Below are 23817 nucleotides of genomic sequence, written 5' to 3' on the forward strand. Positions count from 1 at the left end.
TTCCTTTTTCAAAGATGAAATATCACCTATTTTCATTCACATTTAATTTTTCTTAATTTCATCCTCTCATTTTATTTTTTAAATTAATCAACAAAATAGGTGGCAACGAGAACAAGCTACGCTATTAGAGAAAATTCCTATATAAAAATTGTTACTAGGAAAAATTTTATCCAAAATAATTTCTCAACAAGATATTGTTTCACACTTAAGCTCAAAAAAGGAAATAATTTTTAAAAATTATTGCATCAATATACAAAAGAAAAGTAGACAATGAGAAATTTATTTTTTTTTGGCAAATGAATTTTATTACTAATCTAAAAAATCATAAAACAAACTAAGATTGCCAATACAGGCAAAACAGTCTTAAGGGATACCCCCTACCATTGCATTAGAGTACACACCTCAACCACTTTCTATGAATGATTTATGAGGCGTACTCTTCATGTGCAGAGGCACCCAAAACTAACAAAACAAACCCAAAAATATTTTAATCAATGCAATTACTCCATCTATGATAAAAATGGGAAAAATGTATTTACAATTGACCTAAAATGAAAAGTATTTAAGATATCCCAAGTCCTACAGCAAGAAATCCGATGAGCTAATCCTTTGATTTCATCTGTCATGACACAAAACAGTTAAAAGCTTTTAGTATACAAAACAACCTTGTGAAAGAATAAACCAACAAGACAACATAATCGAGTCTTATTTCAGTTGGAATAAGTATCACATCTTTTTAGCAAGTCTTGTATGAAACCATCTCACCATGAGACGAGCTCATCACTTTAAGATTATAACTGATCACCTTACGGGCCCGTTTGGTAATCGGTACTAAATGGTGAGGGTGACAATGGAATGTTAGTGTAATTTTGTAAAAATATATTTTGATAAAATTAATGACCATACTTATTCTTTTCAACAAGCTCATTTTATTTACTAAATTCATTTCACCACTAAAATATGTGATATTAGGTGAAAATGAAAAATTGTGAACAAAAAGCCTTTTTATGATTAAACTTTTCTATGATCGCTCGACTAGGCTGCTCCCTCACTCAACCAAGGGTTGTTCGCTCGAGTGGTCAAGCGGCTGCCAGCATATGGTTTTGTGCGGTGTTTCATGCGACTGATCTCTACTCATCAATTGGCTTGGCCCTTCATTCAAAACATAAGTGGTAGATTTCTAGTATAAATAGAATGTCTCTGCACTCACTCTACATATCATTCTAACCCTAAGCCAAAAGAAAAGCCTCTTCTTCTCTAAGTGTAATATCTCCATTGTAAGAGTTCTTGAAGAACTCTATTGTTATTCTTTGTAATACAATCAAGCTAAATACCATCCGAGGACGTAACCCATATTAGATGAACCTCGTAAATCTCTGTGTCTTTGTTTATGGCTTTATTTCTTATTGTTTTTCATCCTAGTTCATAGGAGTAAATTGTTTCTATCCACATAATATCCCTACTATTATTTTTGGGTGTTGTAGGGATAAAGATTGAATTTTTATGTCTCTAAGTGCTTCTTTTTTCTGGTCTATTATGCAATTCCTTCTAGTATTCCGATTCCAATTTCCCATTTTTGCCAAATCCAAAAATAGTATTGCAAAATTATAAATATATTACTCCCTCCTCCTCATTTAAATTGGTATACGTTGGGGAATTTAGCGTAGCAATTTAATTTAGTAATAAAGTTATAGGCTATGAAAGGAGAAAAATTATGTGAGAATCAAACCTAAGATTTTTTCTTAAAAAGTGATATTTATTATCTAATTGAGACAAGATTCAATTTTCAAAGTTATAGTTTCAATTTAGCAGTACACAATCAAAATATGCAGTAGCAAACGTAAATACGTAATAGAATTTACAAAATACAGCAGTATGAAGTTTGTACCATCTATCACGTTTTTTTCTTGTACATAGTAAGCACTGGATATATGTTCTCAAACGCGGTGCAAGTATCTTCTCTAACTTGTAAACCCACAAGATAACATTCCACTTAGATTTTTTATCACAAATTGTTGTATAAGATAGTCACACTGAAAGTCACGTTTTATACATGGGTTAAATAGCCCATCTAATACATATTATGAGAATATAAACTCTTTTTTAAAGATTATTTTACCAAGAAACGATATCTCATTAAAGTAGCTTTTCTTTATTTTAAAGCAACCATACATCATTCTCATATCTTATGGAGACTTCATCAACGCACAACATTCAAGGGAAATGGCAGTAAAAAGGTTCGGTGTGGTGCGGATACTCTTATCCCATATCAAATATTAAACCGGTAAACCCGTTTAAATCCGACCCATTTTTTTTAAAGTTTGTAAAAAAGTTTTTTTATTCTACTTTATGGCCCATTGGGTCGACCCACCTATATATATATATATATATATATATGATAATATCATATAAAAAATATTAAAAAAAGTGGCAAAATAATTTTTGCAACCAATTCCTATAATTATCCGACCCACCCCGGCCCGATCCTTTACACCAATGCTCGTCATGACCCGAACCTTTAATGATCCGTTAAAATACGATCCGTCCCTTGACCCATTAGGTCAACCCGCCCCCTTTAGCACTTCTAAATACGAGTGGACCAATAAGTCTCACCTTTGCTCCGGTGATGACGATCTTCCCTGAGACAAATATAAGCATCACTATCTTGGGTTGCTTCATTCGGTAAATCAACCCAGGAAACAGTTCAGGTTCATACTACATATGAAATTTTTACTTTAAATTAAGGATGAACAACATGGTATAAAACATCAGTGATCAGAACAACAAATTAAATATGGTATAAAATGTGGATACTTACAGAAACCGCAAGCCCTTCCAGTTTAATAGCAAGCTTAACGTCACATGATCAAACAATATTTTGGATCTTGAAATCCTGCAAAACAGAATGTTAGATTTAACCAATTATGTCTAAAATAAAATTTTTTTACCAGAAATCTATCTAAGAAAATATGATTTACCTTGAATTTTGCAGGAAATCCCAGTTTCTGAACGACTCGAGCATACTGAAAGAGAAGATGACAAGGGTTTAGACTTAAAAGAGAAAGCAAGTACTAATATCCACAAGACACATCACATGATTCGCTAATCTTCTCGCGAATTGTGAATTGCAAAAAGTAAATTGTGTTCGGTTATGGGCTATTTTTAGGCCATTTTGAACATATCGCGAATTCAAAAAGTGAATTAACTTGCAAACTAAATAAAACGCACCTTGCGCGCTGCTAATCTGGACTGTTCCTCACTCTTAGCTCCAGTGCAAACCTATGTCCATCACATGATCACAAGACATCAGCTGACTAGCACTTAAAACTTAAAAGTATCATGTTATGTGGACTCTTAATGTCTTACACATATGCAAAAGATCAAAAAATTGATGTATTATATCATTTTTGTTAGATCAGAAAATTGATGTATTACATCATTTTTGTTACTTAACAAGAACACACCATTATCCCAATGGCGACCACCAAAGCGGGGTTTGAAGATCGGATATACACAATCTTACCCTTGTTAATGATAACAAAGAGATTATTTCTGATTCATCTGTAATCCGTTGGTAGCAAACATCATCAGCTTATAGCCTCATCGTCATTAGAGGTATTCACCATGCTTGGTTGAGGCGGGTCGGGGGAGTATTAAACCCGACCCACATTGACCCATTTTTTTAAAAGCTCATATAATATTTTTTTTATTTTACTTTATGACCCGTTGGGTTGACCCACCTCTATATATATATATAGAGTGGTAAAAAAATTTCGGCAACCAATTTCCATAATTAACCGATCCGGCCCCTTACACCAAGGCCCGCTAATGACCCGAACAGTTATTAACCAAACCCGATAATAAACCGTTAAAATGTGACCCAACCTGCCCCGTTTAACACCTCTAATCATCATACAAGAGTAGTATATAAGACTCAGTTTTCTAGTTACCTTTTAAACAAATCTCTAGTACAACAACACACCATTACTCCAATGAAAAGCTCCCCTCAAGGCGTGGTTTGGAGGGTCGTATGTATACAATCTTACCCTTGTGAGTGAAAACAAAGAGATTATTTCTGATCGACCCTTTGGTAGCACTAGCAAACATCATCTGCTTATTGCCTCATTCGATTGCTCTTTTGGCAAACAAATTTAGATGTTGAAACTTGCCAGTTTGCCAGAAGCAAAAATGAAAGCAGTGGTCTTTGGTTCTCTGATTCGCATTATTACAGCAGCAAAACGCTAAAAAGAGTAGACGAAGGCAGAAATAAGTACCTTGGGAGCTAAAACAAAGTGTCTACAAATTAACAACTGATAGCAATGATTTATCCTTGGGTTATATTCTGCATTACGAGCAGGCAATGCAATTTGTGGAAGATTTAATTTGCATTCCAAATCGACGGTTGACACAATGATTTTATGAGCAGAAAGGCAGAAACATAACAAAGAGTTAAATAACAACGAATTCAGTAAAAAAAAAATTAAAAAAAAAGTAAGTAGAAAAAATGCAAAAAGAAGTAAGAGTGCGGGTTTTGTATGAACTTGGTATGTACACGCTATAGAGTACGCACCAACCATAGATTTTGGGTGTATGAGGTAAGAAGTGTGAGACACTGGAGTCTAGAGTGAAGAATTTAAACTAGTGAATAAGCAATCCAGGAGTGATACATAATAGAAATATAATAAATACGAGAAAATTGAAAATACTAACAAAATGTATAATTGGTATAGAGTATAATATTCCAAGTAAACTTATAAAGCTCAGTCCGTATAGAGGAGAAAATATCATTATAAACAAAAAGACACTAAAATAACAATATCAAAGCCTAATCCAAAAGAACGGTTAGGCCGGCAAAGAGAAAATAATTAAGAACAAATAGAGGGAGTATATATAAGTCCAAGGGGTGTGCAAAAAAACTCGATATCCGAAATATCCGATCCGGATTATCCGGTTTTTAAAACCGGATAATTTACCTGATTTTTGCAAACCGGATAATTCGGATCGGGTACCCGATTTGGTTTTTTTTAAAAAAATAATAAAATAAAATAGTGATGGTATTTATTAAGTTAACCTTGGGTTGAATCTTAACATAATTTTTTTTATAATTGTTTTTACTTAAACCAATGTGTAATAATATTATTCTTTAATTTCCTTAATTTGTCTTTTATGACTAATTTAGCTAAATATTTTTAAACAGTTAGTATTTTAAATTTATATAAAAAAATATTTTAAATAAAAATAGAGATAAAAACGCATGGTTGAACGAAAAAAAGACAAAAAGAATTTCTAAAAAAAACATTCTAAGAAAATCGGGTATCCGTTTCCGATCCGGTTTAAATTGGGTCGGAACCGGATCACAATTTTAGGTATCCGAAAAAGCGGGTACCCGGAATTCCGGATCCGGGTCGACCCGGTATCCGGTTTTGAACACCCAATGACTCATTTTACTTTAATTTATTATTATAATCTATCAAAAAATTGTAAATCTTTAATCCCGTCAACTCATAGTCACAAATTGACAACAACCAATTAGTGTCATTGACTTACTGAAGAGTTGGAGGCTTCTCCGAAACAGCTGATTGGTTACCTGCCAAACGACCTTGAGCTGCCATTTATCTATAAAGCTGTTCCCTCTAAACAACAATAAACTGAAGATGAAAAATAACCAACATTAAATAACAATGTCATTTGTATATTTATTTACTTTATATAACCCATATAAATTTTACTTCAATAATAATAATAATGCCTTAAAACCCATCATCAATCAATCAAAGTTTTATCAATTATTTGAGTAATATTTGATTTAGATAATAATTTAGGAAAAAAACTAGAAAAGGAGAAGGAATCAAGAGAAAAGAATAATAAAAAGATTTTTGTATCACTCTCATTTTGTTTAACATCATTTGCTTATTAAGTTTCCATTCATTCAAATTCAATTCTATTTTAATGAATCATGACTTTATTTTAAATTCATATATACATTTTTATTCTATTTTAATTTAATTTCATTCACACAAGAATCAGATCTTATCTCAGTTATTGAAGAGAAGTATTAATATTTAAGAGATGTCTTAAATTCAATCCTCACCCAACCACCATTTTCCTTCATCCTACTCTATAATTATAAAAAATTACCCAAACAAAAACCTATTTTCTCCCTTTATTGGGGTATTTGATTTATGACTTTTTGCTTAACTTTTTAGTTGACTTTTGGCTCAATGATTCGTCAAACAGCCAAAAACATTTTTGGTAAATGGCTTTTAAGCCGGCTTAAAAGCTCGCTAAATAAGTTACTCCCTTAACTTTTTTGTTAGATTTTGGCTTATTAATCCACTTTTTCTCCAATAAACAACCAACAATCAATATTTAAATTTACGAAACATTTTCAGCATTCAAATAGCTTAAAAGCTAACAATATAAATAAGTCAACTAAAAAAAAGCCAACAACTCATTGTCAAACACTCCGTATCAAATATCTCTCATTTCTCAATATAATGCAGTACTACATATCATTATACAATCTATATCATTACATGGAAAAATTACCCACAAAAAAAATCCTCCTCTCCTGATCCTTATTACTATTTAATAAAGAATCTCTGGCTTTATCCAATATCAATAAATACAGACCAATTACCAAGCAAGAATACATCATTCACAAAATAAAAAGAAGATTATTCGCCGCCTGCCTCATACGCGTACATGACACAAATCATACAATCCCCACAAAACTTGCATAATCCCATTTATCATTCCAAAATCCACATGGTTTCGAGGTGCATATACAGCTAATTATTAAAGTTGCTCGAATAAGCTATAGAAGATTTTAGGTCAAATTATTTGCAGTGAAAACCCTAAAATTGCTACCGATTCGTCTTGTACAATTTATTATAATCCATAATCTGTTGTGATTACTGTATATGTAAAATATTTATCACAAGTAATTCCGATACAAAATCGTCTGGAAAGATTAAATTAGTGCTAATCTAGGAGGAATTATTAAAATTAAATAGTGATCTGGCAACATTCATATGGAAGGATTGAAAAGGCATTGAACGTACGTTGTAGTATTAGTGCATGGGAAGATCACGTGTGTTTGCAAGACACTTGTCAACTATAGAAGATCATTATAAGCTAGTAGGAGAGGTGTTAATAGGAGAAGCAAAGAGTGCCATGAAGAATAAAGGAAAGATCACCAAAGTAAAGAGTAACTTGACACGTTTAAGACAACCACAGTGGCATATAAGGAAATTTTGGGAATTGATGATACAGTAGAAGAATGTTCCACATGTACAAGGATAAGACTATAAATACACATCAAAGAGCTCATAAATAGGGTAATTAATTTTTAACAAACAATTATGGCAAAGAGAAAAACGAAGAACTCTAAGTAATTTATTGCTAAAGAGTTATTACATCTGATTTTCCGGGAACCATATTGATTTTCAGAGAAGCATTATAATTGCACAATCATAAATCTTAGAGAGAATTTATTATTGTGGTATATAAATCCATAAAAAGTACATTTGCCAAATATTAATCACAAAAAACCTCACGTCAAAATAAGTCCTAATTAGTAATCCACCTTGTAGCCACAGTACTCGTGGGAGGACCTATTAGGCAATCCGTCTCAGACTGTTAATGACTTGTGTGTCGGAGTGGGTCCTCGGATAAACATTTCGGGCCCTACTAACCCCTTGTTGCATTTTACAGGGATAAACATTTTCTCTTAAACGATCTTATTGCATAACTTGGTAAGATAGCAAAGACAGGCTTCCACCAGTACTTAATTTCTAATTAAATACAAATCAGGGAATTAATATCTTAAATTAATTGTCCTACAAAAACAGACATGAACAATTACTAACCCTAGAATTCGCAGAATCAATTACAAGGAACAAATAAAAGCACAACGAAAAGATTCTTCAAGAGAACAAGTGGATCCTCAATCACAGTCGACAATCTCGAGTAAAATTTTCCGCTTGAAATATTTATCAAACATCTATTTTTAAAATCCAGGTGAAACAATAAGATCTAACAAAGTAGAGCATGAAAATTATCAAATCTATCTGATTGGTGATTAAAAGACGAAATTTAGGGTTTATTAGTGTCGAAGTTTAAGAAGTGAGTGGTGCGGAGAACAATTAGCACGACGATTACGAGTGAATATGAGAAGAGACGAGAGAAATTATAGATATTAGAGGTTTTTATAGTGTTTGGAATTTTGAATGGACGTTTATATAGTGACGGCATATATAGACCGTTTTAGCGTGATGCAGATCTATACAAAGGCCCATTAATGAAAAAATATTTTAAAAATGAAAATTGCACTCCAACAAAGGAAGTGATTTTTTTAGCAAAGGAAGTGATTTTTTTAAATAAATATAAATATAATTAGATATTTTTTTTAAATAGTTTGGGTTAGCTCAATTGAAGTGTCTCACGGTGAGACGGTCTCAATAGAGAATTAGGGTAATTTATAACCTCTGATTTTTAATATATGATTTATAGACTTATTCTTATGAGAAATCGTCTCATAATAAGACGATCCAATAATAAAGAGCCCATATGTTCACAATATGTATTATTGGATCATTCAACTCTTGTATAGAACGCATCTCACGGTATAACCGTCTCATATAAGAATTTATATAATTTGTAATCATAATCAGGCCCGACTTGATAACAGGAGAATCATGAGTGGTGATTCGGTGCTATGGTAATTAAAATTTGAGAAATTCCACGTGGTAACCCTGAAGTTTTGGGTTTTTCACGTGGTAATCAAAACTTTTAAAAAATCCATGCGGTAACCATGAGGTTTACCAAATTGTTCCACTGTGGCCTTTTTGCACATAAAACGTTAGCAAATGTTAATTTCAAAGTTTTAAGGCTGTTGTACGCCTATTTATGTGATTTATCATTTCAAATGCCATCAATTCCAACCTTTTCTCCCAAAACATAAACCTTAACTCTACCATCTTTCATCCAAATCATATTTTATCCCCCAAATCCAAAGACGGTAGAGTAAGGGTTTTTTTAGGGGGAAAAATGTTGAAATTGATGGCATTTGAAATGGTGACTCGCATAAATAAGTGTACAACATCCTTAAAGCTTCGAAATTAATGTTTACTAACGTTTTATGAGTTAAAAGGTCACAGTGGAACAATTTGGTAAATCTCAGGGTTACCGCGTGGAGTTTTTAATAGTTTTGGTTACCACGTGGAAAACCTAAAACCTCAGGGTTACCACGTGGAATTTCCTTTAAAATTTTTAGTGGGAAATCTTATTGAATAATTTGCTAAATTAGAGTTAAAAAGATAAAACTTGTCATTTTGATGTTTATAGATTAATAGAAGTATTTTCCAAGCTAGTGTTCCCGTGGGTAATGAATTATTTTTCTGGTTTGGAGACTCAAAACCGCTACATTTTACTAAAAATTAAAAGGTTTAATCTCAAACACTAAAATTTACTTCATAATACAAATAATTGCAATTGACAATAGACGTCAATGAGAAAATATCATTTTGAAATATACTTTGTCCATCAAAGCTAGTTATTCTCTATCATTATGTTGGGATGAGTTATCCTACAATGATAAATTGAAAATGGTGTGCACGCTTTATAAGCTATTAGAGACTTTCTTCCCATTGCCATATGATTATGGGATGGTATATATCTCCTTGGCTTATGAAGTGTGTGCACTTGTGTCCCCCGTTAATATGCTGACATTCACAATATGTCCATCCTAATTTAACACATTACTTTTTGAATATCAATGCACAAATTTGTAGTGAAGCTTTGCATAAGAATTCGTAAAAAAATAAATTGAAAGAACAAATGAAAATAAAAGGAGAAATACTTTTATTTTTTAAGCCTGAAATATTCTGTTTTTTAGTCATTATAATACAAGGATGAAATTGTCATATAAGTCTTTTAATCACATCATTATTACATTGTACTTCTTTTGACCAATTATTTAAAAAATCTAAACAAAGTTTATGATGAAAAAATTAAAAAAATTATCTAAATAAAACTTTATTATGTTGTGTATTTTAGTTCATTATGTGGACTTCCAATAATTTCAACACCTTCCTGGTAAATTGCATCATGTCTTTTAAAGTGATTCAAAATTGTGATAATCTTTTCCTTTGTTTTTTTTTTAAAGATCTTTTTCTTTGGTTATATCTTAGTTTTTGATCTCTCATACAATTTATAATAGTTCTTCTTGTGTTACAAGCTATTTACAACATTATAAATATTATTTATTCATCATTTTTTATTTGTGACTAATTTTTGATCTTTAAGTTAAAAATAGTGAAATGAAATCTTGTTTGATTCCTCTCAATGCAACATTATGAATAATAAATTTTGATAGTTTTTTATTATATATAATATATAATTAGAGATAACAAGAAATAATTAGTGCAATGGATTCTTTGAAAAATAAATCATTGCAAGTATTTCAAAACAGAAAAATAATGTGCAATGTCTTAAAAAATATATATATGTTCGAGTTCAAGTGCGAACTATGCAACCTATTACATTTTTGCAAAAAATGTTATTAGTTTTTTTTTGGAATTTTTATGGTTGAAAAATAACTCTTTTCGATGTAAATGCAACATTTTTAAAAAGTGTTACTTTTTGGCAAAACTATGTTACTTTTCAACTGTAAATAAAATCCTGGAAAAGAAATAGTAACACTTATTTGTCATAAAATAACAAGTTCGTACGGTTCACACTTAAGCACAGTTCGCACTTGAAATTCTCCATATATATGTGTGTGTATGTCTTACCTTTTGTCCCTCTAATTTAACATTATTTTTTATTTTAGGTTGTCGGTTTTATTTATGGTCTCTTTTAATTTCATCCATTCAATTTCATTTCATTCATTTAATCTATTACCAAATATCTTGTTTTTTTGAACGATTTGCCGAATTAGTGTTGGAAAAGAAAAAAAACATCCACTTTAAATTTACTGAAACTTATATTTTCCAAACTAGCATTCATTTAGAAAAACAATTAAACAATACTACTTGATTGTGGTTTGGATGTTTCAAAACTCTTAACTACCTATCCAAAGCAAAAAGAACCTAAAATTATCTTCTAATTGAAACTCTTACTTAACACAATAGAATTTCAAAATTCCTTTTATTCGTCCACCGCATTAATATATCATCGGGCCTTTCTTTCACAAAATTTTCTTAATTAAAACCTCAATTTCCATATCTTTTTTAATTGTTCTTTAATTAGCAATTAATGGTTATTGATTTCAATTTGATTGTGAGTTTTACATTCACTTTATTGACTTTAATTCAAACAAAGTATAAAATTCATAAACATATTTCAGATTACCACTAGCAAAAATGCAGGAATCATAAGAAAATAATAATACAGAGGTGAACTTGTTGCAAAATTACTGTGTTTTAGTTGAATTCTCTAAACCTACTTCTCGACAACAATTATTTTAAGAATTATTCTAAAGTCACTTCTACTCCCTTTGTTCTTTTCATTCACTTTTTGTGCGAATTCCAATATAAATTTAAAAGTCAAATAATTTTAATTTTAATTGCGAATTTTTAAACATTCTAAATAGTTAATATTTAAAAAATATGTGTTGAGACGAATTTATCAAAATCCCCATGTAAATATATTTTTTCATATAGGTTAATGAGAAATCATAATCAAAGTTTGACACTAAAATTCATAAATTCTGTTTGAGAATAACATATAAAAACGAAGGGAGTAGTATTTATAAAAAATGCACCCAAATTGTACAAAAATTAGAAATGGTTTTCAACAGCACCCAGAGAATTCCAAATTCATGGCACATGAACTTCTGCTCCTATAATCCAAAAACTGGGGAAGAGTCAAAATCGCTAAAATTCTTGTATAAAAACTTAACATATTAATCCAATTAGCAATCTCCCAAATTGAATCGCAAAATAAAACTAGGGTTTCAGTACTGATGGGGGATGTAATTCCAGATTTTATTCAACCCACTGAATTCCGCCCAAATTCCACCATCATAATGGAATCAAAAGAAATCCCAGTAATTGATATTTCTTCTTCAACTGATTCAGTGATTGGAGAAATAAAAGAAGCATGTGAGGAATGGGGATTTTTTCAGGTGGTAAACCATGGAGTTCCTCATGAAAAGAGAAAGAAAGCCGAGTATTTAGCAAGGAAGTTTTTTGGTTTACCCATGGAGGAGAAGAAGAAGGTGAGAAGAGATGAAGAAAATCCATTGGGATATTATGATTCTGAGCATACTAAAAATGTTAGGGATTGGAAAGAGATATTTGATTTTACTGTTAAGGAACCAACTCTTGTTCCTGCTTCATATGAGATTGGAAATGAGGAAATCAAAGAACTTAGGAATCAGTGGCCTGATTATCCTCCTGAGTTCAGGTACTTTCATTCTGTTTTTCATTGATTGCTTACAATTGATGAATTATATGCTGTGAATATGAATGATTTACACATATTTATCTATGTGATAGTGTGATTAGGTAAAGTATAAGTTTCTTATTGATAGACTTGAATTAGAGCCTTTAGGTCAAAAATATGATTGGAACGTACTACATTTTCCCTTGAAGTGAGGGATGGCCGGATGGATCGTAGATGAGATTCATTTGCAGAAGAGTTTTTGGGCTAAAAGGGTAGATGCAATACTGATTCTCCTCATATCTGTCATTGAATAAACTATTTTAAATGCGGATTGATTGAAATTCAAATTGTGACCTTTAGTAACATTGGCTTTCAGGTTAAGATATCAATTCAACTAAAAATTTCGGCTAATAGTTGAGGCTTTAAGATAGGAATATATTTTATAGTCTAACATACAGTGGCGGATTTAGAACTCATAGTCAGTGAGAGCAAATATTACTTGTACTTACGGGAAATAATCCAACAAAAATTTTTAGCCTAGATTGCAATTTAGAAAACAATGAAATATACATTTTTCATTAATTTTGAGTTTTTCTTTTTAAAAAAAACTGTTAACACGTTAGTGGTTGTTGTTGGTATTGTAGTGGTGGCAACATCACAATCGTAGAGGAGTGAAATGTTGGCGTGGAGGAGTGATTGTTGGAGGTCTAATATTTTTAGAAAAGTTCGAAGACGGGCAAACCTATTGTATGAAGAATGGAGTTGTGTAAACTAATTAAATTTGTATTTTTAAGATATGTTTCAAGAAAAAACTTAAAAAGTTTTACAAAATATATAAATATATAATTTGAAATTTTTTCTAACAAATAAATACATTTTATCTCAATTGTAAAACACTCATTATGCAATTTCATAAGTCCAAAGGTTAAATCCCGTATGTCATTACACAATTCAACAATATAGCATCTTGGCTCACATATAAAGTACACTATGTTGTTTGAATTATAAAAATAACTCCAATTAAAATAATAATAATCCTTAAAGCACACTCATAAAAAAAAATTTAAATTAATTAACATAATAAATTAAATTAAGAAGTTTTGGCTGTATAGACCTTAATTGTGGTGAATGAAAAATATTTATTTGTCAAAAAAAAAATAATTAAGAAACATGTAAAAAAGACAAAAAAACTACAATAACCCACACAAAGTCCACCCAAAATAATTAATTATTTAGTAGCTTTAAAAAAAAAAGTAACTATTTAATGGAAAACAACAATCCTTAGTGCTAAAGAGTCCTATATCCAACAAAATTGAGCTGGAAAGCCAGACTTATTTACTAAAATCAAGCTAATGTTATGAAGGGCTTTGTAGTTCAGCGGTAGCATATGTTGATTGTAATTCAAGGGTCAGACAATCGATTCCTAGGAGAAGCATGATTTCGATGAACTATGTTCATTTTTTTATGGCCACACGTGCGGGCGTATGCACCCCTTTAGATCCGCCTATGCTAACATTTAATGTCGGATCAATGGACTATCTCAACCAAAAGTTTAAACTCGTTTTATATTCTATATTACTTATTTAACTTACCCAAACTTGCAATGCAATGATAGTTTAACCTTGAGATTAGTAGATCTCTATATTTTACTCGAGTAATATGAGGTAATAGTGTCTTAGAGAGGTTTTGGAAGAAGAAGGAGCCATTGTAGAGCTAGAAACCTATGTTCTTTGGACTCGGGTACTAATGGTGTATACTGGTACGTGTGCAAGTGTCAGATACGTCTAAATATTCAATTTTACGCCTAAAAATCTAAAATAAAGTGTCTAAGTATCATACCGAGCATCAAGAATTAGACACGAGTACGTGAAGTAAAATGAAGAGTTCGAGTAACAGGTAGAAACTTGAGAGTTTTGGATGAGATTCATACTATGCACAAATTTTGAGATTAATCAATACTTCTCACCTTGTTTTGGATTAGTATTATCAGTTCATCACTCGTGGTAGTCAGAATTAGCTGCCTAATAGTAATACAATAACAATAACGTCAAAGTCTTAATTCAAAAGATTGGCATCAATTAGATTTTTGGTTCATGAATCACGATCATGGAAATTGGTTGTCACAAACATATCACTCAACCTCTTCCATATTCAGGGCGAGGACCTGCAATTGATGGGCATTCACAAGGCTGAGTTTAATAAGTGATGCGTAGAAGTAATATATTAATTTTTATCTTAACGGCTCTTTACCTACAATCCCACCCTAACGACTCTTTACCTACAAACCTCTCCCCGGTGCCGCTACAACCAGTGATCTCCCCGGTGGTCATACCCAGTATCTCTTTTTATGAGGGTCTTTTTCGAGCTGAGAGATTCTTCAGCCGCATATCAGGCAAATTATACTGGGTATGATGATGATGCTATAAGTGATTGTTAAATTAGGCTGGACTTATTGTGAATGCCATCATATTAACAGGAGAAACAAGTGCACACACTTCATAAGCCAAGGAGATATATACCATCCCAAAACCATATGGCAGTAGGAAGATTAGCTCACCCACTATATATGCAAGTCAACAACCCACTATTTTATCGATGTGGGATCTTGTCTCACATGTGAAGTATTTCCAACACTCCCCCTCACATGTGAGCCACATCATACCAGGAACCACCTTCGACTCTGATACCATGTTAAATTAGGTTGTGACAATTCGTCACATGATTTTTCACCGCGGCCCACTCGTGTAGACACGGGACACCCGTGGGCTCAAGCCTACAAATCCACGAGCCAAGAGCATTGACTTGCACATACACTTGGTGAGGTTCATTGTTTCCCAAAAAATTTTCATTACTATCTTCACAAAGAATTTAACAGTGATATATTGGAAAACACTAAAAAAATGAGTGTATATCTGATTATGTGCTCTTTTTCCTTCTGTTTATTGCATTGGTTTTCAACTTAGTAGGCATTTTAATTGAATTTGGTTGCATCCCTTCTTAATACATGGATGAATCAACCAGGGCAGCCTACGAAGAATACACAGAAGAAATGGTAAAACTATCATACAAGCTGTTAGAGCTTATTGCATTGAGCTTAGATGTCCCTGCAGATTGTTTCAGAGGCTTCTTTGATGACCATGCCTCTTTCGTTCGCATCAATTACTATCCGCCTTGCCCCTTCCCTGAACTCGCTCTTGGAGTTGGTCCCCATAAAGATTCCGGTGCATTAACTATTCTCGCACAAGATGATGTTGGAGGACTTGAAGTCAAGCGAAAAATTGACGGAGTTTGGATCCTTGTTAAACCCACTCCAGATGCCTACATTATCAATGTTGGAGATGTAATCCAGGTGCTCTCAAAAAACCAACTCAATTAAAAATTTAATTTAATAGTCGTACTTGTAGCTTATTATATGCTATATACTCTGTCATGTCGCCTTACACAAGAGCCTTTGGAGTAGAATTGTGAATCTAACACATACATCCTCAAATATAAGCTAAAATTTCAATTAAAATGAGGGGTGGGTGTCATATGGACCGGTAAATGTTTTATCACGTTGACTGTGTTACCATGTCAAGCTGATGATTATAGCCTTAGTCCCTAGAATATGTTATGTACTCTATCATTAGCTTTAACTATTTGTTCTTACCTGTTAAAGAACCAAAAACTTAAGCTGATGGTTGAGGTCCCATCCTAAGATATGTTATATACTCTAACATGCCCCCTCATATGAGAGCCATGGGCTAGAAGCATGATGTAGTACAAGTCCTTCTCATACTTGGCACATAATATTTTACTTTAAATGAGGGGTGATTGAGATTTGAACTCATGACCTCTAGTCGCGTTTACTCTGATACCATATCAAGTAACCAACTCAACAAAAATCTTAAGCTAATTGTTAATGCTCTATGATATGTTATATACTCTAACACTATCATATTATTAAAACTATCATATTATTAAAACTATTGTGTTTTACTCCAGGTTTGGAGCAATGACAAGTACGAGAGTGTGGAGCATAGAGTAAAAGTGAATCCTAACAAGGAAAGATTATCAATTCCTTTCTTCTTTAATCCGTCATACTATGTGATGGTTAAGCCTTTGAACGAGTTGATTGATAAGCATAACCCAGCTAAGTACAAGGAATATAACTATGGGAAGTTCTATACCACAAGAAGGCTAAGCGACTTTAAAAAGCTCAATGTTGAAAATATCCAAATTCATCATTTTAGAATAGTTGAATAGTTTAGGATCTTTTGAGCAAATAAGCTAGTATAATTTGTTATATATTCTAGAAGGAAACTTCTAGAAACATCTTACACTTCATTTGGTTGTTGGTAATAATTGGTATGAACGACAATGGTCATACTTGTTATACATTATTCATCTCAATTTCTTTACAAAAATCTTTTTTATATGATGAAAGTTTTATTACCATAGGAATAATATGTAATTTTTTGAAAATTACTGTATAAATTATTTTCATTTTTACCATTTCATATCAATAACTAAACAGATTGTTATTACAGTCTATAATATCGGTATAAGAACTACATAGCTCCCAATAAAACGTTGCTTGACTATTTTAGTCATTGCCTTCTATGGTTGTAATGTCGTATCTATGTTTCTTCTACAATTTTTTTTCAGCCAAGATATATTAAGAATCTTAATTCTCATTGAATTGTTATTTCAGAATAAGTTCATTAATAAATGATGATAGTTGAATTTATCAGAATAATGGTTAAAAATATTATGTAATAACATGAATTATATCTTTACATACTTACTTCACAGTTGTTTAAAAGTTTGAATATTTTAAACCCAATTAGGTTTATTTTATAGACTTCTATTCTAATTAGGGCTTTAAGGGTTCTATATAAATCCTTTTTGTATTAAAACATCAATTCCAACATAATCCTATTAATTCATTTTCCATTTAAAAACTTCTATAACCATTTTAGCTTGGTTAATTAATTGATGATTATGGAATTAATATCATAAAAATTGTAGACTTAATTTAAAGAGGGTCAGTAATCACTAATCAGTATATGTGGCTGTTAGCTCTTATACGTAAATCTCTCTGGCTCTGTCCCAGTAATTTATTGGTTCTGACCTTCTAGATGCTTCCATTGTCGACCATTGTCAACCATTGATGCTAAATAACATTTGCTTGGAATTTAGTGTTTGAAGTATAAAAAGACAAATTCCTTTTCTTTATGCCGTTCCTTGAGGCTGTTATAATTGGGTCCGACAAAAGCTGAATCGACCAGTTAAATCGATTTAAATCTAAAATGAGTGAGTTTGAATTGAGATTTTCAATCTTATTAGTTAAATGAGTCAATTTACATATTTATATACGACTTCAATCCAAATAAGATTCAATCTGATTTGTTTTAGGAGTCTAATTACGGACTATGAAGTATCACTCTCACGTCATATCAACTTGTTTTTTATTACCAAATATCAGCCCAAGTGATTTGACTAAACATTGCTTTGGCAAAAGTTCCATAAAAAATATAAAGAGATGCAATGTTAGTGGCTCTCATGGTGTTTGTTGAAAGTAGTAGTATGGCAAGGTTCGACCCTCAAATTGTAGGATTATATTAGGCACAATTATGCAAATCCAACATCTAATATTAGAATCAATTTTATGAATTATATAAGTAAACTATACAAGAAATTGAATTACAATATTTAATGTATGACTTGACAAGTTACTGTAACAATCCGACTTATCGTTGACTAAGTAAGATAGGTCATTATGAGGTTTACTTACCCAAAGAACTTAAATCTCAAACCATAACTCGTGGAAAAGGTCACGAGGTCTAAAACATAATTGTAACAATTAATCTTAAATTCAAAAAACTAAAACAAAGTCCCAAAGTAATCATAAACTAACCATAGAAATCCCAAATAGTCAACATAACTAACTACAACATAATCACTAAAACCCGATACAGACTCTACGACCTCTATACATACTCAAATACAACATGTCTTCCAAGAATTCTCTAATCACCTTTGCTATCCCGTCGTTCCCAGTTGGTACCAATCTATAAATAATCTAAAAGATGGAAATAACAGGGAGTCAGATTTAACTGAATGAGCAGAAGAAATCCAAAACAAAACAAAACATGTTAAATCAAATAAAAGGTTTAAAAGCAACATCATTTCCTAGATCTTTGTGCGCACAATGAGTCTAGTTGAGAGGAACATCCATAGCTCTAAAGCTATGTCATTCTCGGGTGAAGTTAGTCAATATTTGAATGACAATTCACCTCAAATATAGGGAATAGGAGAAAATGTCCCACCACTCCGTCAATGACCAGCTCGTAAGCCTGATCCATTGACCACATCAATATTAGGATAATCATTCATAACCAATTTATCTCAACAATATTATTTCACAAACTTTAATATTTCCAGAAAATTAATATTAAGAAAATTAAAATAAATATTGGAACGAGAATTGTTGTGGGTTCAGTTGAATAAAGAATTTTGAGTTGAATAAATATTGGAACGACCGTGGCTAATCCTTAGGTTAGTTCACCTAGTGAGCATACAATCTTGGGGTTGAGGAAAAGCGTGATTTGAGGACTAAGATGTTTAAGATAAGAGATAGGAACAAAAGTAAATATGATTGTGGCATTAACCTAAGTCTTCAAGTTAGTTATGTTTTCTTAGAAAATGTAAGGTATAAGGTGTGAGGATTACAGGGTAAAACAGAAAACGCTTTAACGATTGATCGTGGCGGTAAGAAGATTTTGTTCGTCGATGCAACGTCAGAATTGTTTTTGGATGTCTTTACAATTATCATAGTTCCTTGTCGATTATTGTTTTAGTAGAGTATGTTCTAAGATTAAGAATCATGTCACCTTGTTGCTACCTCTTTTCTATAACTTTTGTTTGTCGATCCATGATGCACGAAAATGAGGTTACATAGTTGTGAAGTATCGATAGTGCCATTATTTTGAGAGGAGTTTCATGAATAGGTAGCGAATTATAGTTCTGACATGAATGCGATATTTGGAGATCATGCAATTATATTGAGAATATAAGCTTCATTGGATGTTAATAAGTGTAAACATAATTTGATGATAGAGTGTCACTGATGAATATAAGATTCAGCGTCGAAACTAGTAGTGTGATATCAACGAAAGTTTTAGAGGATCTAGAGTGGAAGATTTAGGTTATTAAAATGGTATGGTTTATATGTTGCAAGAATAGTGTTTTAGGTTTATGATTTGGATTATGATTATTCGAGACAATTAAACTACAGAAGTTATTTAGTAATATATGTTATGACTTTAGGGTAAAGATTACAATGCTATTAAGGATTCATGTCTACAAACTTGGAGGAAAAATGCAAAGCCAAGGTTTAACTATGATATAGAGTTTGTTTAATACACGAGGAGAATTGCGTTGTGTAGGTAATAAGTACAATATGAATCAACATAAGTTAGATTGTAATATTTATGTTCAAGGTTCTAATGAGTTTTATACTGGATTCAACATGGGTTAAATTACTTATAAATGGATGATTTTCTATGGATAGCTTGAGGATGATATCGAGCCTATATGAGATAGACTGTTATATAATTACTAGGGTTGAAAAGAGAAAACTGGTGTTAGAGGTTTTAAAGATTTTTTGATTATTTTGAGGTTATAATAGGTTGTGTTTGAATTCAGTATGACTTTAGATGATTAAGAATCGATTGGATTGGTTACCAAGTTGAACGTGATAATGATAAGGGTGAGATATGAATTGCTATAAATAATTTTATTAATTAGTTTAAAGAGAAATTTCTCGGGATCCTAATGATGTTGAGTTTCCTTGTAAGGTAAGTTAGTTGTTCTTCCGAGGTATGAAGTATATTCGATGGTCGTATCAAAGATTTTGGGTTATTGTAATCTATAATTAATCAGGAGTAGTTATGAGATTGACGCTTTGTTGATTAGCATTGAGAAGTATGTTATTTCGAAATTTGGGTTTGGCATTTCTTTATATAAGGGTTGTTATGCTTGTAGTTGACCTGATGGAGGGTATATAAATATTATGATTGTTTGAGATTCTTGAGCGCATAGGTAAAGTAGCTTAACACCTTTCTTTACCAGCTCCCATCGACCAAATGCATGACATAATTCACATCTTAGCTGAGACATTACATCAGAGGCGACTCACACGTTCTTCAACCCGAATAATAGCTAACCCTTGATGACACTTTGCGGTACGAAGAGATGCCACTTTAGATTCTCGATAGGAATATGCGCGATACTCGTCGAGGTTTTGTAGCATTGGTGAACGAGCTACGATATCCACGTAACTGGGGAAGTCAAACAGGAGGCAGAGAATACCATGAAACATGATTATTCTTGCTTTTGCTCATGTATTATTTCGATGATCGTTGTTATAACTATTACATATCCTTAGTTTGAGAGGTAAGTTAGAGGATGAACCCCAACAAAACGCCACTGAAATTCCTTCGAAGATTTGGGGTTGTTGCTGAATTTTCAGATTTATTTAGGCATTTAATATATAGCAATTAAGGATTGTGGAAAAAAATAAATTAAATACTAAATAGGAGGTAAAGAAGATTAATTAATAAAAATAAAAGAGATGTAACTAATAGGCCCAATTACTATTTCATAATCTTAGCTCGAAATTCTTTATTCAACTCAACCAACAATATTATTATTCCAATATTTATTTTAATTTTTTTAATATAATTTCTCAAATATTACAGTTATATTACAATCTCTTCACATATCACCAGTTAATACTTTGACCGTAATATCTCTAATTAATCCACATTTATCAAAATAATCTCATGTACGTACCCTAATACGGACAATATAATCGATTCACCTTTCTCTTTATGAATAAGAAATGTTACAGTAATAAGTTAAGAGTTTTTAAAGTTCTTTTCATCACGTGTTTTATAAATTTTTTTTTCTAGTTCTCTTTATATACGAACTAGATATAATATCAAAATGAAATCATAGTCATAGTCATTAACTCAGTATCTCGCATAAGTCAGAGTTTAGAAAACAGATAGTGAATATGTCATACTCGCATGGTCGTACCCCCTTTAAAAAGAGGAGAAAGAGGAATACCCACACTCAATTAATCCCCCAAATAAATAAAACCGTACAAAGTGAAAGATAATCGAGTGATATACAACTTGCTTGGGAAAACACTTACAACTTACCACATACATTAAAACTGTAACTAATTCATAAAAATAAATAAAGAGTAAATATTATGTAATTAAGTAAGTAAATAACTTAATAGATAACTAAAGTAGAATTAAGTAAAAGGATGAATACTATCAATTAAAGTGTATCAATTATTATTTGTATAATAATATATTTTAAACTATATTAAATAATTAGCGAAAATTTCTTACAACATAATTCTTTCAATCTCCCACTTTTCCTTAGACAATATAACAACTTTAGCAAGTACCCTCTCTTATTCACTATAAGTGTCTCATTTGCTTTAAGCACTTTATTTAATGCACTTATTCAATCCTTAATATCTCTAATTGTACATAATTAAAAATTATGGAAAGTTGATATAAATAATCCTTGCATTGAGACGAATCAAACAAAATTCCACTTGATTATATTTTAACTTATAAATTAATAATAAAATGCAAATTAAGAGTAAGAAATGAACAGTGCCCAAAAAACACATAGAATACTTGTGGAGAATGAAAGGGAGTATTGAAGTTACTTAAAGTTAGGATTTGAGACATTTGACAACATATTAATTACCTTTATTGTACATAATGTTTTCACAAATTCTATTCCTTAATTTCTTAGTTTACTTTAATTTAATCACTTGAGCATGACCATGTTTTTCCTAGATATGACTCATTATGAGACCTAACTTGATCCTATCTGATAGAAAAACTTATTCAATCTGGTGTAACTAATACCCTTACTCAATTTATGACCAACATGAAAATTTCTAAGTACAAGTTCTTTTACAACATCAAATGCTATAATGTACCTAATCTTTGTTGTAGTATATGCAACTATGATGAGTTTGAACTTTTCAAATTAAAACCTTCATTAACACATATTGACCTCAAATTGAGATAGAAATTCATCTTTGTCATGGTAGAAAATAACATCCATGTAATAAATAACAACTAACTCATTTATCTGCATAAATAAAGTAATCATGGAATACATGATAGAAAGATCGAATTGGGAATACATCTGAAATTAAACGAATATGTTTAGCCACATTAGTGCTTGAAAGGCATCGAGTCTTGCTAAGAGATATGCCTTGCTAAATGAGAATAAACCTCGATTCGTGTTATGCATGTTGAACTTTCTAAGACCATTATCCAAATTATTGATCTCTTAGAGTCAGTCCAATCATCCTTTTGAATATATTGCTAAAACTTTTTACTTCCAATATGTACTCTATATCTCTATATCTTTCACAGAAAATAATCTCAAAAGTTTTGTTTGACTAACTCAAACATTTACGTATCATTTATACAAATCGTATGTCATCTACGTATAAAACAAAGACGATTAATATGTAATCTACTCTATTTTTTTGCACACATAAGATTATCCTACACCATGAGACTAAACTATCGTTTACTTTTAGGTTTTTACTTGTAATTTTATGTACCAAAAAGGGCAATCTATACACTTTTATATTCTTGCTTTTATTACTTTTTATTATAGTAAGTGTTTGGTGGTAGGATCCATCATCCACACATAAGCTAAGATAAGAAACACATTTATCTATTCATTTCATTTGAATTATTGAACCTTGAACAATACACAAATGCAAGTAGGAGTAAAATTAATTGTATTATTGTCCAAAGTTGTAATTGTAATAGTAAATTTCTAATCCTATTTGGTACAACTTGAATCATGATTGATAATTATATACTTTCATGGGGTTGCCTTGTCACCAACTACCCATAAAGTAATGAACTTTCCACATGGATTGGTCCGTTTGTCACAAATGGATCTCTAATCTCCCCCTTCCTTTCACCATCTTATCCACCAACCATGTCATTAGCTTGCTAGCTTGCAATTGCTACATAATTAATTTCATATTCCTATAATTAATCTCCATTTCACTTTTATTATGCTGTGTTTGAAATCATTTTATTTAAAAATTTAAAATTGACTTGATTATAATGTTTGCCTTAAATCAATGACATTAAATTTTGATTTGAATCAATTTTATAATTGTTTAAAGTAAGTAAAGTTGAAATTTATAATTTAAAATGAATTACTTATTTCTAAACACAACTTAATGTTATTCAAATTTATATTAAAAACAAGTTTTAAATAAGACATATAGTGGGTTTTGAATAAAAATGTTCTTCTAATTTGGACAAGAAATGATTTTTTCAATGCTCAAAGTTTTAAATTGGGTACTAGAAACTG

The 23817-nt window shown here is 31.3% G+C and overlaps 1 protein-coding gene and 1 pseudogene across 1 annotated transcript; one reads left to right on the forward strand and one right to left on the reverse strand.

Annotated features, from left to right (window-relative positions):
- Window positions 1-1894: 1894 nt before the first annotated feature.
- On the reverse strand, window positions 1895-5612 carry LOC130805756 (TATA-box-binding protein-like; annotated as a pseudogene).
- Window positions 5613-11780: 6168 nt separating this feature from the next.
- On the forward strand, window positions 11781-16805 carry LOC130806463 (jasmonate-induced oxygenase 2-like). Its single transcript, XM_057671559.1, has 3 exons — window positions 11781-12411; window positions 15412-15739; window positions 16375-16805. Exons 1-3 carry the CDS (start codon window positions 11969-11971, stop codon window positions 16633-16635), a joined length of 1032 nt encoding a protein of 343 aa, XP_057527542.1. The 5' UTR covers window positions 11781-11968; the 3' UTR covers window positions 16636-16805.
- The last annotated feature ends 7012 nt before the right edge of the window (window positions 16806-23817 follow it).

The sequence above is a fragment of the Amaranthus tricolor genome, chromosome 2 (assembly GCF_026212465.1).
Source record: "Amaranthus tricolor cultivar Red isolate AtriRed21 chromosome 2, ASM2621246v1, whole genome shotgun sequence".
NCBI lineage: Eukaryota > Viridiplantae > Streptophyta > Magnoliopsida > Caryophyllales > Amaranthaceae > Amaranthus > Amaranthus tricolor.